The following is a 16,281-nucleotide window of genomic DNA, read 5'->3' as shown; positions in this document are numbered from 1 at the left end:
GTTTCTGGTTTTGTCGGTGGCTCTCTGGTTTTCTGCCTGTCCTCAGTGAGCCAACAACCATTGCTGGACAGCTCAGATTTCTGGCCATCTTACCCGAAATGCCAGGGAGGTTTCTTCTAGGCAAAGGTTGCTAGACTTTGCTTCTCTTGTACTGCCTTCTTTCACCGAGAGATGATGTAGAAGGTGTCTGGAAAGGAGAAAGGTCTTCTGTACACCAGCTGCGTATACCACAAGTGTCGTGCAGCAAGGAAAAGAGCAGAATTCCACCTATAGTTGACCTTGGTACAATGGCGGAAAAATTTCACAACGGCGAAGGTGCTTGAATAATGATTGCACACGCAGTCGAGCTGATCAGCAAAGGTATGCATCCTTCTCCTGACCACAGTAACGCTCCTTTCCCTGCAGGCTGCACTCTTGCTGGTATTTCTTGGTATAGCGCAATACTCCAGCCAGGACTGACTGATCATGGCAGGATGGGACAGGCAGCTGTGTTGAAATGGAGTGGTCTTTTTAGCATTTCCTATTTACTGTTTGTTTTCTCCAAAAAAAGTGTTTTGTTCAAGCCTCTGAATGGCTTTAACGTTGCGGTGCTGCTGCCTCTCGGTGCAGTCACTATTGCTAGATGTTGCAGTTAATTGGTAGGGATTTTTGCTTTGCTGAGCTCTCTGCTGCCCTCTAACTGCTGATTGTGTCTCTTCTGCAAGTAAGGCGAGTGAGAACAGCGTGAACATATAAAATTTAAAAATTGCTTTGCAGAAAAAAATATGCCTGCAGACTGTGCTGAAGGTATCCAAACTCTCCGTTCATTAAGGACTGTGTTGTCTTGTTACTTGTGCTGCTACTCTCCATTCCTTTCTATTACTTCTTCCATCTGTTTTTTCTGTCAGTGGCATTTTTTAGCACAGCCGGATCCCTTTTGAACAAAAGGAGACTGACTTGCCTTGTGGGGGACATTGGACTCTCTTCTCCTCTTGCCCAGAGGCTTAATTTTTCCTTGCCTGTTGTTTAGCTCTGTGCTTTTTAAAAAACAACAACCACCTTAGAAATCGTAAGAGCAGTGGATTTCCAAGTTCATTTGTAGCTTTTATGATGCAAGTGAGTTTTGGGACCGTGTTGTCCCTTGGCTGCTGCGAAGCAGTTTGGATGTGAAAACAGCCTATCTATTCAGTTGGCTGGCTGACATAGCAGATCTCACTTGCAGCCCTTCACTGAAGTGACAGGAGCCCAACACACCAGAAGGTCAGGACAGGCTATATTTCATCACAGTTGCCAAATAGCTCAGAACTAAGTTTGCAAAGCCAAGATTTCAGAATTTAGCAAATGTGAAGCTTGAGATCTGAACGCCACCCTTATGGATCTCCTTTGTCTGTTTGCCCTGTCTTACTGCTTTTAATTACTCAGTAATGTGATAGGAATGCATTGTATGTGTAACAGGTTTGCTTACTGACCTTGACGTGGGTGGAAAGAGAGCTCTTGTCTTTAGCGATGGTGGGAGAGGTCCTGAAGGAAGGTTTGTCTGGCAGTGAATGGAAAGTGCTTGTGCATCTTTCTTGTCTGTGAACAGCTTTTTCCTACAAAAGCTTCCCTTAGAAATTTAGAGAGACGTGAAGATGATCTCCAGAAAGATAGATGGATGTATGAGTAGGAAGGTTGAAATGGTCTGTTTTAGATTATATATTCAAATCTCAATAGCGGGATATTTGCAGTAATATGAATTTTGGTGTAGCTGTGGGATAATAGGTAACCGGCATGTTCTTGTTTGGCCGTTGTTTCTTATAAGGACAAGAAATAGACATCTGTGTAAGATGTGATAGAGTAGATGACATCTGAAAATCGCTGTGTGTTGACTGTCTCCTCTTGCACAACTCGTGCTTCTCAGAAGCACGCAATTTCTGGCTTTCACCAGAAGATGTACTTATTTTCTGAGGGCAGATACACTTGAGGATAAAGTTTGTATGCTCATTAAAATGACAATAGGTGTCTTCTCTTGTTCTGAACCTTCTCAAAGTTATAGTGCAGTAAAGCTATGAAATTACTTAAGACAAATATGGGAACCTTAACCTTAGTACAAAAAGCAAAAATAAATCAGTCTGGCTTTGCCTCTCAATGCCTCTCATGTTGTATGACAGGGTGTACATTGACCTCCAGTGTTTTAAGTAACAGGTGATGATGAAGAGCTCATTTGGAAAGCAGTCAAGTTTCGTTGCTTTTCTGGTTCTTAAAGAATTTATTGGAGATGCGTGGAAGTGTCTGCTTGCTTATGCACATTTGCTGCAGGCTCTGATGAGAATGACTTTAATGTTTCCTTAAGGGGTTTAGCCAGGTCTGGGGCCTGGCCAAGTGATACAGGGACATGAGCATGTAGAACAACAGTTAAAATTTCAGCTGCATGAGTGCCAACAGTTATAACCATCTGAGGTCATTTTCTGACCTCTAAGAAACAAGGGGAGAAGCATTCTCATTGCCAACCCTTACACTTCCCTCCCCACCGCGGCCCCATACTCCCTGTCCAGCCCCAAATAAGGGATGCTTTTTGACACTGACTACCTCGTAGCTGGATGTCCCAGCAAGGAGCTGATGGGCTTCAGGGTCGACGGAGTCTGAGCTGTCATCTGTTTATGGAAGTAAATCTGCTTTGATAGGTGTGACTGTTGTTGAAGTGGGGGAAAGATGCTTACGTTGTGTTTGAGAACTGGTGTATTTAAGGCCCTGGTTACAACAGTATCATTCTGCAGATTTCTATTCCAGAGATGACCCTGTTCTGTTAAAGAGCCAAATTCTGTGCTTGGTTACTGCATGGAGTCCCAGTAAAGTGACTGGTGTATATTATTGCACGTAAGGCAAAACATAAAATTCGGCTCTTTATTAGTGAAACACTTGTGATCCTCACAGGCATTGTTGTAATTAATTGCAGTAAAAGGAAAATGGATCATGACTGAATAGTGGCTGCTCTATTAAAAATTTGACCCTTCTTTTCTAACTGTAGAGTCAATGCTTGGCATACCTCACAAAATATTATTTTTTACACTAGCAAGAATGTAGTGAGTGCTCTGTTGCCTTTTAAAGTAGTCTAGCTGAAAAGTTGATGAAAATTAGAATGACTAATACTTACCTCTTCTGACAACTGATTTTGCATGTGTATGTTTTTAAGCAGTTCCTGCTTCAGTGCAGTGGTTTTAGTCACGTATTACCTTCTGTTTGAATTGTTCCATTCTTGTTCAGGTGCCTGAAGCTCCTCTGCTTTAAGGTTGGTCCAACTTAAGTGAAATTAATGTGCCTACACTTGGTGCAGAGTAGATTTGTGTCCTAGGCAGGAGTTTGCTAGTCAAGACTTCTTCATTCTTTACTTTCATCTCTTCTGACACGCTGTGGTCTTCCATGCAGCTCACACTCAAACATATTGAGTTACCTACTATAGATCACATCTGAAAATGTGGGATTTTTTTAATCTTTCTTCACCCCCAACTAGGAGGATGTGTTCTCTTCTCCCCCAACTAGGAGGATATGTTTGTGTAAATTTATAACTTGGGTTGATGCATTGGGATATACAGTGCTATTTAAGACCAAGGTGTCCTGGTAGCACGGAACAATTGGAGCTGGTCCCAGAGGCTTTTAATTTGGGAGTATGAATTCATCGTGAACTGTGCGTCTCCTTATGATAAGATGGTCATATTATTGATGATTCCAGTGCAAGGGTACACCTAAGAGGACAGCAATCTTCCTTTGAGTAGGTCATATCATTTGAATGATTCGGAGGACCTTTTTCATCTCAGTCACTTTATTTGCATGTACAGAATTCATAAGATCTTGGTGTCTAGGATGACCTCCACGTCATTAAAAGACCATGGAGAATTAGAAGATTGTAGTCACAAAATGTTTTGTTGATGAGTGTGTGGAGTGGTTGGCTGGCCCACTGAAGAGAGAAATCAACCAGGCTCTTATCCAGAGTACTCAAACAAGAGCTTCCAAGACTGGAGTAGTGTACCATAGGAAAGGAAGCTCTGCAGGGTCAGTTGGTCCATTGTGACAGGCGAAAACTCTTCCAAATGGATGGGTGATAATAGCCTCCATTGCCCTCAGCTGGTTGAAGGGGATTTGGTTTCAGATCCCGGATTCTGAAATAACCAGTATAAATTCATATGGGATATTTACAGATTTCAGCGTTCTCTCTTGATTCATCATTCCACCCTTTGCTATGGAAAGTACATTTATATCTTAAAGACAATTTTTTTTTTTGGTCCCACTAAGCTGCTCTATCACTCCCCCTTCTTAGCAGAACAGGGGTAGAAAATACAATGAAAGGCTCATGGGTTGAGATAAGGGCAGGGAGTTTACTTCCCAGTTACCATCACAGGCAAAACAGACTTTACTTGGGGAAATTAATTTAATTTACTGCCGATTAATTGTAACAGACTAGGCTAGTGAGAAATAAAACTAAAAACACCTTCCCTCCGTTCTTCCCTTTTTCCCAGGCTTGACTTCATTCCCAAATCTTCTACCTCCTCCCACCTCCCCGAGTGATGCCAGGGGATGGGGAGCATGGGTCGTGGTCAGTTCTTAACACTTCATCTCTGCTGCTCCTTCTTCCTCATGCTCTTCCTCTGTGCCAGCCTGGGGTTCCTCCCATGGGATGCAATCCTAAACTTTTGCAGTGTGGGTCCTTCCCACAGACTGCAGTTCCTCAAGAACCGCTCCAGCATGGGTTCTTTCCATGGGGCGAAGTTGTTCAGGAAAGGACCGTTCCAACGTGGATCCCCCATGGGCCACAGGTCCTGCCAGAAAACCTGCTCCAGCATGGGCTCCTCTCCATGCGCCACAGTTCCTGCCAGGAGCCTGCTCCAGCATGCGTTCTCCACACGTTGCAGCTTCCTTCAGGGCACATCCACCTGCTCCAGCATGAGGTTGTCCACCAGCTGAAGGGTGGATATCTGCTCCACCATGGGCCGTAAGGGGACAACCTGTGTCACCATGGTCTCCTCCATGGGCTGCAGGGGAATCTCTGCTCCAGTGCCTGGAGCACTTCCTTCACCTTCTTCATTGACTTTGGTGTCTACATACTTGTTTCTCTTGCATTTTCTCACTTCTCTCTCTCTCAGCTGTTGCACAGAGCTTTTTACCCTTTCTTAAATATGTTATCACAGAGGTGCTACCGATGTCGCTGATGGGCTCAGCTTTAGGCAGCGGCAGGTCTGTCTTGGAGCTGGCCGGAGCTGGCTCTGTTGGACGTGGGGGCAGCTCTTTTTGTCTTCTCACAGAAGCCACCCCTGTAGTCCCCCGCTACCAAGACCTTGCTATGTAAACCCAATACAATTACTTAACTGTTCTGTAAAATGGTTTAAATTCCAGTTGAATGAGCCTTGACTGTTTCTTCTCTTTGAAACTTAATTTTTACAACAGGCTTAAGGTAGTCGTCTTTAGTTCCCCAATCACAGCATCCTTAAATTGGATTTAAGATTGGAATTGTCGATATGCTTCTCATGCCTGAAGCCAAGGAGATATTCTAAAATCTGCTGCATACCCTGGGCTTGCAACCTTATTTCTGTAATAGGAAGATCTTAAAAAAAAAAAAAAAAAAAAAAAAAAAAAGAGCCTGGCATTATTAGTGGTATTTTTGTAGAATATAAAGTAAACAAGCAAGCAAACAATGCAATTTCTGTAATACAGCTTGTCACAAAGGATGACTATTAATTTAATACACCCTATTTCAATTTTAAGAGCCATTAGTCAGTTTTGTCAGCAATATGCTACTATTTTACTCTGCAAATCCAGCTAATTGAATTAAAATGCTTCAAATGAGGATGAATTCTCAGGTAGACAATTGACAAAATGCAATTTAATTTTTAGTTGTTTAAAACATAACTGACTGTAAAATGCCTGTGAAATTCACTTTTCCTGTGCTTCATATACCACACATACAGACTGATGGATTGCTTTACTGGTAACCAGCAAAATAGATGGACATGATCAGCTTTCACAACTGGAATTTTTCATATCAGGTGAGTGAAAGGCCTTTCTTGGTCCCATTGCACAAGACCAGGTTATCCAGATCTTTTAATCTTTTAATGCATTGATTGTCTATCTGGAAAATAGTGCTGACAGTAATATCGCTCTCTTTCTGGGACTCATTTGAATTGTTGATTTAGATTAAACTTTTATTCTTTACATCCAGCCCATTATAAGATAGTGGTTTGGAGCTGGGAGGTGCTACTGTTGGGCAAGTTGTGTTAGGTCTACGTATGGAAACCCGCAATTCCTGCCCTTTCTGCACCACCTAGGATTGAGCTGTGCAGTTCCTACTGATTTTTTTTAAAAGGCAAATTCTGTGCTTCTCACCTTAAAACGTACAAAGAATTGTTCTCCAAAGTCTACGGCTTATGAATGGTAGACCATAAAATTCTGTTGAATTCATAGCATGCACTGTGACTCCCCACCACTCCAGCGATTCTTTGTAACTCTCCTTTAAAAAAATGTTTTCCGAGATCTTAAGTACAGTAAATAAATGACTGAGTGATGATTTTTTTACCTTCTTATATCATATCTTTTGGATCTCATCTTTTTCCATCTAGCTTAAGGGGAAAAAAAGCCTGGTTTATATGTGAAGCAGCCCATTTCTAAGATGATGATGGGCAATTTCCTGTTGATTCCCTCAGCCACTCTCTCTGTTCTCCTGTCATAATGTCCACAAGGCACTGAACAGAACTGGAAAACTAGAATAGTATTTTTGGTTAAGATTAAGTTTAATATACATCTGTGGAATAAGCTAATTCATAGAATTATAGAATCTCTCAAGTTGGAAAGGATCCATAAGGATCATTAAGTCCAACTCCCTGCTCCTTTCAGGACTACCTAAAACTAAACCATATGACTAACAGCATTGTCCAGTTATACTACTGTATTTCACACTAATTTGAAACAAGCATTACTACAGCATATTTATGCTTCCAGAAAATGTGCAGCAGTCATCTCTCAATTGCGGGACTTTTGATGCAAGTACCTTTTGATCCTTTGCAAAGACTACTGTTAAAGAGTTACCCTGCTGAAGAAACTGGACTTAGAGCAGTAAAATGGAGAGCAGAATCTGTCCTAGTAGCTTTTAGGAGAGACTTGCTGCATGGAAGGGATGGTCAGTCACTGGCTACTTCCACAACAGTACATTGGGCACCCTTGTGTTTGGTGCTTCCGTTGCAATTCTGAAGCCCTAGGATTCACAATAGCTTTTGTTGCACTACTTGGGAATTCATCTTTTCTGTTGTCTTGTGTGCACAAGGCTGCTATAAAGACTTAGCTCAATGACAGGGATTCTTCTTCTTCTGTTTTGAGGAGTTTGTTTTGGATTGGTGTGGTTTTGAGTGGACTGTTCACAAGGGCCAGCTTTTCAAAGTGCACTGAGCTCCCATAAATCGTGTTGGGCATTCAAGAGCATGAAGCACTTATGAAAATGCCTTTGTCCTTGTCCCAGACCTCTTAAATCTCTGGTTAGACTAATGTGATGCAGCACAGGGTAAGACAACACCAGACAGAAGGGCGGGATACACTGACAGCTGCTACAAAAATTTACCCTAATCTCACCCCGTATTAGTATTTTATTACTTAATAGGGCATAAGCAGTTCTTAATTTGGCTGTGGAACAGTATTGCTTTATCTTTCCATCAAATTAAGGGTCTAACCAGCCATGTATTATGCAGAAACATTAACACGAAAAAGAAGTAATTCATCAACTTCAGATTTGTCTTCATCAAACTTTCAACTGGGTTGTTGCTAAGTAGATACAAATCCTAAGTGTAAGAGGAGAGTTGAGCTACATCACTCTCCAGATTGATGTTTTTGCAGAAGGAGAAAGACTTTGTAGCCTGGAAACCATCTATTGTTTCTCATAAAATGAAATTAATCTTGGTTTAAGTCAACAGTAAAGCTCGTACAGTGTTTAAATCTGTACATATAGTGCTTGGTTAGGAGTAAAGCAGAGCCTGCGGCTCCCTGTGCAACGGTTAAAGACACCTTTGGCAAGGAAAACCACCCAGGTGCTGGCAATCAGCCCTGAGGTAACTGCGAAGTATGGCAGGAGGGCAGCTGTTAATTTGATTTTTAAGGTCATTTTTTTCAGGCAAGATTGGGGTGTATTATTTTTTTCTCGGTTGTTTTCTTTCCTTGTATAATTAGTATATTTGTAAAATTTCCTTATAGAATAATGTGAAATACATATTTCCTTCTCACTTGATTCTTTCCTGTGTATAAAACCTGTAGAGATGGAATCAACTAATTTCTTTTCAGCCTAACTATAAGTGGGTCTTAATTGTTTTGTTGCATTTTGCATTTCTGATGTTTATTAAAAAAAAAAAAAAAAGTTAGATTTGATGATTAGGTCAAGAGAATAGAGAAAATATTTCAGATATGCCACCTTGGCTGTGAATTAGCATTTTCCACTTAAATGAGAATGGTTAATTTTTTGCATTGAATGGTTTAGACTTTTTGTTAAGATACTTGTCGGTGGTGATGTGGATGGTAACCCATAGTATCTGAAATGATGAGCTATGTTCGGTTGGATCCATTAAACTCCTACAGGAAACTAACGTTTCTGTGCAAGACTGGGTGCACTCTACGATGTTCGTAGCGAGCTCTTCATCTGCTGTCATTTTTCACTGGCTCACTGATTCAGTCTCCTTTGCTGTATCTGCCGTGCATCTCAAAGGTTCTCCAACATTTATGCAATGGTCAAAACACTCAATATAACAGAAAAATCTCTACACCCTCATGACTCTGCTTCCAGTACAGTGACTTTTACCTTGTACTACTGTTTCTCTTTCTTTCTCTCTCTCTCTCTCTTCTCCGAAGGCTGCCTTGCCTCATTTTGTCCACAGTGAATGTCCTGCATGAACAAACTGCTCTCTGCCTTTCCCCCAGTAGCATGTGATCTCCCCCCCTTGTCATGTCCTCCTAGAGTCATGGAATTAGTTAAAGGGTGTTCGTACATAGCTGACTGTAGTGTTTACGCTGCTATTAAATTTATTGCAATAGCATCTGCCGCTGCCTAATAACGTGAAGAATGGCAAACAGAAAATTTGGCATAGTGGAGTGAACAGTGGAAGGGAAGGGTGGAAACTAGAATAGCCAACAGCGTTCCAAGACACATCAGATGGCTCGTATAAAGAACAGATTTACTTCTAGCAGCAGGTTTTAGAGAGAAGCAGTGAATTGAATTTCTGCAAACCATCTATGGTAGGAGTTTATAGTGGGGCAGGTTACCAGTGTTCTGCAACTGCCGTCATTTAATTTTCTGATGCTGTACGTTCTACGATACAGCTCAGCTAATGCATGCAAAATGCAGGAAGCTTAAACTAGTCACTAAGATATTTTTTAGCTGAGAGCTGAGTCCTGCTGCAGAGATTATTGCTTTCCTTCCAGTCCCTCCACAGATTCCCTTTTCCTTTTTCGACCTGTATTAAGATCCAGTCTACATGCTGAAATCAGCGTGTGTTCTTCCATCAGTTTTGTTGGGCCTAGAGTTTCCCTGGCTGCCATTCCCATCCAGAGGGTCACACCATCTGTAGGTGTATGACCTCCTTTCCTCTCCCCCTGCTTTCCCAAGTTTGACATAATTGTGCTCAAACCAGTGTTACATTTGCCATAGCATTAAAAAAAGTATTAACAAAATGGATATTTCTATTCAGAAGTTGAATTTCACAGTATTCTTGCTGGGGCAAAAGCCACGTTCTACAGTGGAGCATGAGCATTGTTTGTTCCCATGGCATGGTTATGTTGTTAAATGAATCCATATGATTAGAACAGAGAAAGTCATGCGTACCATAAAGCCTGCTGGCGCTCCAGTAGCTCATGTTGCAAGGCTGGATGTGTGGGGAAGGGGGATCCCCCTAATATCTCACTGGTGCCGAGGCGCGCGCCTCTGTTCTGCTGTGCTGTCCTCCGCTGCTGCTCCCATTGGCAATGTAATCCCAGGGGAGAGCAGAGCAAGAGAGAAGAGTTGTACAAAATGCCCTCTGACATCTCAGGAGCACAGACCTGCAAAGACACATGTATGTGTAATGACTATGTACCGGAACATGACACTAAAGGTAACTTTGTGAACCGTGTTTTTACCTGCAGCTACTTTGTCTGGTGAATAGATATGTTTATTTCTACTGGTGTTACCAATCCTTTGTGGGAAAGTAAGGTGGATTCTATTCTGGTTTCAACACTGCCCAAAAAACTGCTCACTAATTTTTTTGTAGCGTTGCAATAACTGGTAGCATGTAACTAGAGTAATTGCAGATCATCTTTTAATTCCAGGCCAGAGGAGTGGCAATTTTTTGCAGATTCTGTGGAAATTACTGTGTGATGAAAATATCTGGACCCCTCTGACGAGCACAGTTAACGCTCCTTTAGAGCACAGAGTTCCTACTGCCTTAACTTCACTAGCATGGTTTCATTTGATCAAGTTCTTTGAATTCAATGAGACTCTTCATAAACTAAACTGTCTTCCTTAATTTGTCTCTAAATGTAAGACTAACATCTCAGCCCTTTAATAGTCTAGTTTTCAAGGACCATAGTTAGACAGATGAAGTAGAATGCCCTCAAGTGGTTAATCAGGCATGACATTTTCCCATCATTTTTTTTCCCCCAAGGTTTTCCCATCCTATCAGAATAAATGTCTTCAGAAGAGTAGTTTAAAATACGCCAGGTCTGCATTTCAGGCTAGGTTCATATTCCTTGACCCTCTTGAGGGATGACTATGTGAAGGGAAACATAATGTGATTTTGGGGGCCTTTAGACTTGCATTGTGGTCTGTGCTGTGGTGCGTATCTTGAAGCTGGAGGACGTTTTACTCACGAGCAGGAGGAGAAAATGAGAAGAGAACTTAAGTCGATGAACCTCTGGCTGAAAGACATTAATGAACCTACTTCCCTGGATCTGCCTTCTTAGGAACCAGCTCTTGTGAATGTTTGTGAAGGTGGATAACATAAAATTTGAATTATGTGCCAGAAAGTACTTAGTGTCAAGAAGGTTTTAGGGGCTAGACTTTACAAGATGTCCAACTGTGGTGTCTGAAAGTTCAAAGCTATCAAAGCTCACAATCTAAGCATAGTTTAAGATGATTTTGAGATCTCTGAATTTCTTTAGCAATCCAGAAATTCATGGCTGCCTTTGCTTGTTTCATGTTATCGAGAAAGTGAACACGTGTGCTTAAAATACGATGTGTGCTGCGAAATAACTGATTGTGAAAAACTGGATGTATTTTGCACCTAATAATTTCAAGTGCCTTTGAAATTTTAAGCAAATATATGCCCTGTTCCAAAGCCAACAGTCATATTTACTATAGTAGATTGCTGAATTGGGCCCATAAGCTCTCAGAACAGATCTTCAAAACAGGTCGAAGAAAGATTCCCCCCCTGCCCCACCAAGTTTTTAACATAAAAAAAAAAAAAAATTGGAGAGCAAATTTTCAGAATATTTGGTGTTTAAAAAGGAAGCCCTGGGCGGAGTGGGTGATGCGCTGTGAAGGCAGCGTGTCCCTTGCTGAGTTACTGCAGAAAGCACTCTGCCTCTTTGAGAAGATTCTGAGTGCGGGGACTACCTGGAAATGCGGACTTCGTGTGTTCACGCTTACCATCATAAACTTGAAGTTCTGTACTTATATCCCTACTGACAAGGACTGAGCTTCCCCTGAATAGTGTCACTTCTGACCATTTTTCCCTCTCTGCGTTTCCCAGGAATGCACTGCTTTGTGCATAGCCAGTTACGTGCTTTATGCCGATTTTGCTGGAAGGTTGAGAGGGTAGAGGAGGTAAGCAAGAACTTTAGGAGCTATGTGAGCTTTTAGAATTTTTAAACCAATCCAGTCAGCCCCAAAAAGTGTTCCAACTTCATCTCTTAACAGCCATGGAGGCAAGCTTGTTCTCCTGGTTATTTTTATGTAATTGTAAATGTTTTAAAACTAGGTTTATAAATTATGTAGATCTTCACTGATCAGAGGCTGTGAAGTGAAGGGAGATGACGTGCAGCCGAATGTGCAGCTGCGTGTGCAGTTTGCATTAATCTGCTCAGCAGGTAACTGAATTCTCTCAGTAAAGGGACCTTTTTCTTGCATACACACACAATACTGCAGCAACGTGGAGGTGATGAATTCTCTGGAGGACTGAGGGAATAGAAAAGACGGGAGATTACTGCCAAATAGGATAACACAAGAAAGACTCAGCACAGACTAAGAAATGTAAGGCTGGATGGAAGCTCAAAAGAGCTTTCACTCTTTCCTTCATTACCGAGGCAGGGTAGGGAATATTCAGCCAGCTCCCATATCTCCTGGCAGTAGTTTGCACTGTAGCTTCTTGTTTCTTAGCTTTGAATGCAAGGGTAACCCAGCTGGCTAATGATTGTGCATCACCTGTTTGTTTTATTATTTTCACACTTTCCACTCCACTCTGCTTGCTGGTTTCTGCTGGGCTTTTGAGGCCTTATCTTTAAGCTGGAAAGGAATTTGTAGCAAGTAGTTTACTGTATTTGAACAATCCTTGCTGTGGCAGTGCTCTGCTGAGGTGGTCTCTGTTCATTGAAGTGCATTAAACAGGGCAATGGTATTCTCACATCTTCATGGAATCCCTATGAAAGTTCAGTGCAAGATCAAGGAATAGGTAAAAGGAGAAAGAAAAAGAAACAACTGTCAAACACCAATCTGAACAATGTCATGAAAATATTGCAGGCAGTATTGTTGGGGTACTAGTGTTTATCAACCCTGTTGCCCTTTTGTCAAGACAGGTAAAAGTCTGTGACTTAGACTGGCACGGTGCTCTTTTTTTTGGCTGTTACCATTAACATCAACAGAGAACAAACAAAAGCAATGCTTATACTTTAGAAATAATGCAAGTTTGTAGGGAAGAAAAAAAAAAAACTAGACTGTGTGGGGATACTTCATATTTTTTTGCAGGTTGTTTCAGTGGTAGTATGGGATTCTATAAATGTTTCAGTACTTTGTGGAGCTGCTTGCAAGAGCGCTGAGAAAAGCCTGAGAAAATGACAGTGTACTTAATGTTCACGTGCTGGGTCAAATTTTGAAGAACTTGTGATAAATAACTTTTCTTACTCCCCCCTGCTACCACCATGAAAGCATTAAACAGTAAGGTTTTGTCTGGTGTCACGCTAACCCTGGCATTTATTAGTTTTTGAGGGGCAGATGGGTATGACCCAAGGTACGGGTATGCGTCATCTCAACTCTTCAGCATTCATCTTGCCGATCATACACGAGTTTGAGGCAAGGTACTGAGTCTGAAAGAAGTTCAGAAGTTTTGTAGAAACAAAAATCTAAGCCTAGATTTTAAAAAGCTTAAAGAATATTTGTGTTCCCTCTTTCACATTTGGTGATAGTTGTGGTGTAACCCCGGCCGGCTCAGCCCCACCCAGCCGCTCGCTCACTCCCCCCGGTGGGATGGGGAAGAGAATTGGAAGGGTAAAAGTGAGAAAACTCATGGGTTGCGGTAAAGACAGTTTAACAGGTGAAGCAAAAACTGCATGTGCAAGGAATTCCTTTACTACTTCCCACCCACAGGCAGATGTTGAGCCATTTCCAGGAAAGCAGGGCTTCATCACACATAACGGTGACTTGGAAGACAAATACTAAAACTCTGAAGGTCCCCCCTTCCTCCTTCTCCCCAGCTTTCATTGCTGAGCATGATGTCATATGGCATGGAATATCTCTTTCATCAGCTGGGATCAGTGTCGTCTCCCAGCTTCTTGCCACCCCTTGTCTACTCGCTGGCGCGGCAGCGTGAGAGGCAGAAAAGGCCTTGAAGCTGTGTAGGCACTGCTCAGCAGTAACTAAAACATCCCTGTGCTATCAACACTGTTTTCATCACAAATCCAAAACATAGCCCCATACAAGCTACTGTGAAGAAACTTAACTCTGTCCCAGCCAAAACCACTGCAATTTAAAAAAACCCTTGAGAAATATCTGTGTCCCCTCTATCAGGTTTCCTTGCTGCACTTGCTCTTTAACAGTACGTGCTGTGCTTGCGAAGCGGTTGTCATTCACCATGTCCTGCACAAGGCGGTGGCACAAAGGCGATGGCAGCTTTTTACAGAAAAAGAACTAGAAAACATGCATGAAAACATGGGGCAGATCTAGAATTTATTGACTTTTATATACTGCTTTGTATCTGAAAACAAATGTTTCCTTTCTGGTGCTTTTGTTTTGCCTTCATGTTTTTGTTTAATTTTTTTCCGTGACCTCTTCTTACTTTTCTCTTTTAAACAGTGAAAAATGTGAGACATGCACAGTAATGCATACCAAAAGACCTAAATCTACATGTTAAAAACTTATATTCAAAGTTGAAATTTGTTAGTAAAGCTTTAAAAAAAGTAATTGTCTATTTTTGAAACCTACCAAATAAAAATTATTTTCAATTGTGTAGTGAAAGTGGCTTCACTTTCTATCAAGAGCTGTTCTTTTGACATAGAGAATTTCTATCTGCACAGCCGCTTAAAGCTGTCATGGGAAGGAGTTTTCTTCATGAATCCCGTTGTTTTCCAGCCGTGTTGTAGTTCATAGAGCTGTGTATGCAAGCACTGCAGAAGGCTGCTCTGGGCTCTTGACGTGGAGGCCTGGTTTTTGCTCGCATTTGTGAGAGCTGCACAGGTTCCTCCCAAGGCAACGACTGGTGGCTGCTTTGCCTCAACAATTACTCCTCCTGTGAGCTATTGCAGATAATACTTCTCCCCTAATAAGCTGAAAGCAGATAACAGTTGTGACCCGTGCTCTTTGGCAGAACATCAGTCTGTGAATTGCCCTGGTGAGGAACGGAAAATCAAAGCGATTGTATGTGAAGTTTGGTTAATTCAAATCACTTCCATTCCTCAAAAGTCAGGTACCAAGGTGGTCTCTTTGCTTGCAGTTTCAGCACAAAGAATAGAGAAGAGCAGATTTCTATGCTGTGTATTGAAGAGCCTGTCATTTTTTCTTTTCTTTTTACTCCCTTTAAAAACTAAGTTGTCAGTTGTGATAGCTGGGGCATCTGAAGGAAAAGAGAATTGTGGGAGAACTCTTACTCTGTGCTGCTGCATCTATCAGAGGAGCTAAAAGTTATTATTATTCATTATTTATTAACCCTAGTGGGGTTTAGTGTAACAGCATTCTTAATTCATTAGGAACAGTGCATACAAGTTCCATAGTCGTCTTCAGGCACTGGGCAGAAGCTTTCACTGAACACAAGAAAATTGGTGGGCGAGCGATTACAGCACCTGCACCGTTTTATTCACATATCATGGAATGCCACCAGCTTCCCTGGTCCTTGTCATTTGACCAGTCTGGTTTTTGTTTCCCAACACATAGAACGCAGTGTTGCCTGTGTTGTTTATTCAGTTGTTTACTCTTCTCAGCAGAAGAGTGCTGTCTCTGTCGCTTGTTTGAATATACTCAAACGGTAGGTAGGATCCAGGACAAGGAGTAAATTTTGCCTAGACCTCTGAAGAGGGAATCTAGAGAAGGGATGAAGAGACCTGTGTTCCCATCCCAGCTCTGATGGTAGCTGTGGGCTGGCACCCCTGCGCTCTCATTTCGGTAGTGGTGGAATGATGGCCAAGGTGTTTACCCTGCGTGGTAGAAATGGCCTGAGTGCTGTAGGAGGCCTTTATCTATATGCACAAACTAAATGAAAGGCTCTTCTATTCCTGTATCCTTCTGTCTCTGTATTTTAGGTTTTTGTATTTAGATCTGAGAAAATCCCATTGTAACTTGCAACTTTCCATGGACAGGTGGACTGTGGGAGGGAATGGAAGGACAGAGATGTTCTTAAAAGCACTGCTAGTTAAATATTTGGAGTAAGAATCTGGTTTGTGTTGCTAGATAAGTTAGGCTAATTCTTAGTTATTTGGAGATTCAGTGGCTAATGCTACAGGTAATCAAATAGCTTCCTAGCTACAGTTTCATTGCTTATGATGCTTTTCTTGAAATGAAGGCTAAAATCTGGCTTCTAGACTAACCATTTTGATGAATAGATTGGAGCAGTCTTCAAGTGTGTCATATGCTGAGCTATTCCCACTGAAGCCAAGGGGGTTTTAGAAATCAGTATAGTCAATTGCAAAATACTTACACTGCGATACAGTAGAAGAAGTAAAGAGCTTGATGTCCATGTAAAGCAATCCTTTTTCACATTGTGGTTTTTTCCTTTTGCAGGTGAAGAGTCTGCATTTTGCTCATCTGCCTTTCTACAGGAAAAACAACGTGAGTTGAAGTTCTTATCTTTTTTTTTTCTTTTTTTTTTTTTTTTTTTTTTTTTTTTTTTTTTTTGTAGCGAAGCT

General features: G+C 41.6%; 1 protein-coding gene across 3 annotated transcripts in view; it reads left to right on the top strand.

Annotated features, from left to right (window-relative positions):
* PITPNM3 (PITPNM family member 3) overlaps nucleotides 1–16,281 on the top strand; it is a 146,769-nt gene that overhangs the window by 57,609 nt on the left and 72,879 nt on the right. For all 3 annotated transcript variants that reach the window (XM_087751538.1, XM_087751537.1, XM_087751540.1), the window contains exon 4: nucleotides 16,157–16,204. In XM_087751538.1, the coding sequence (XP_087607664.1) occupies nucleotides 16,157–16,204 (48 nt within the window). The remainder of the gene's footprint in view (nucleotides 1–16,156; nucleotides 16,205–16,281) is intronic.

The sequence above is a fragment of the Nipponia nippon genome, unplaced genomic scaffold (assembly GCF_047370975.1).
Source record: "Nipponia nippon isolate SJK-2023a ecotype South Korea unplaced genomic scaffold, ASM4737097v1 scaffold_15, whole genome shotgun sequence".
NCBI lineage: Eukaryota > Metazoa > Chordata > Aves > Pelecaniformes > Threskiornithidae > Nipponia > Nipponia nippon.
Note: the sequence above shows the minus strand (reverse complement) of the source record. Positions and strands in the feature narration are given on the sequence as shown.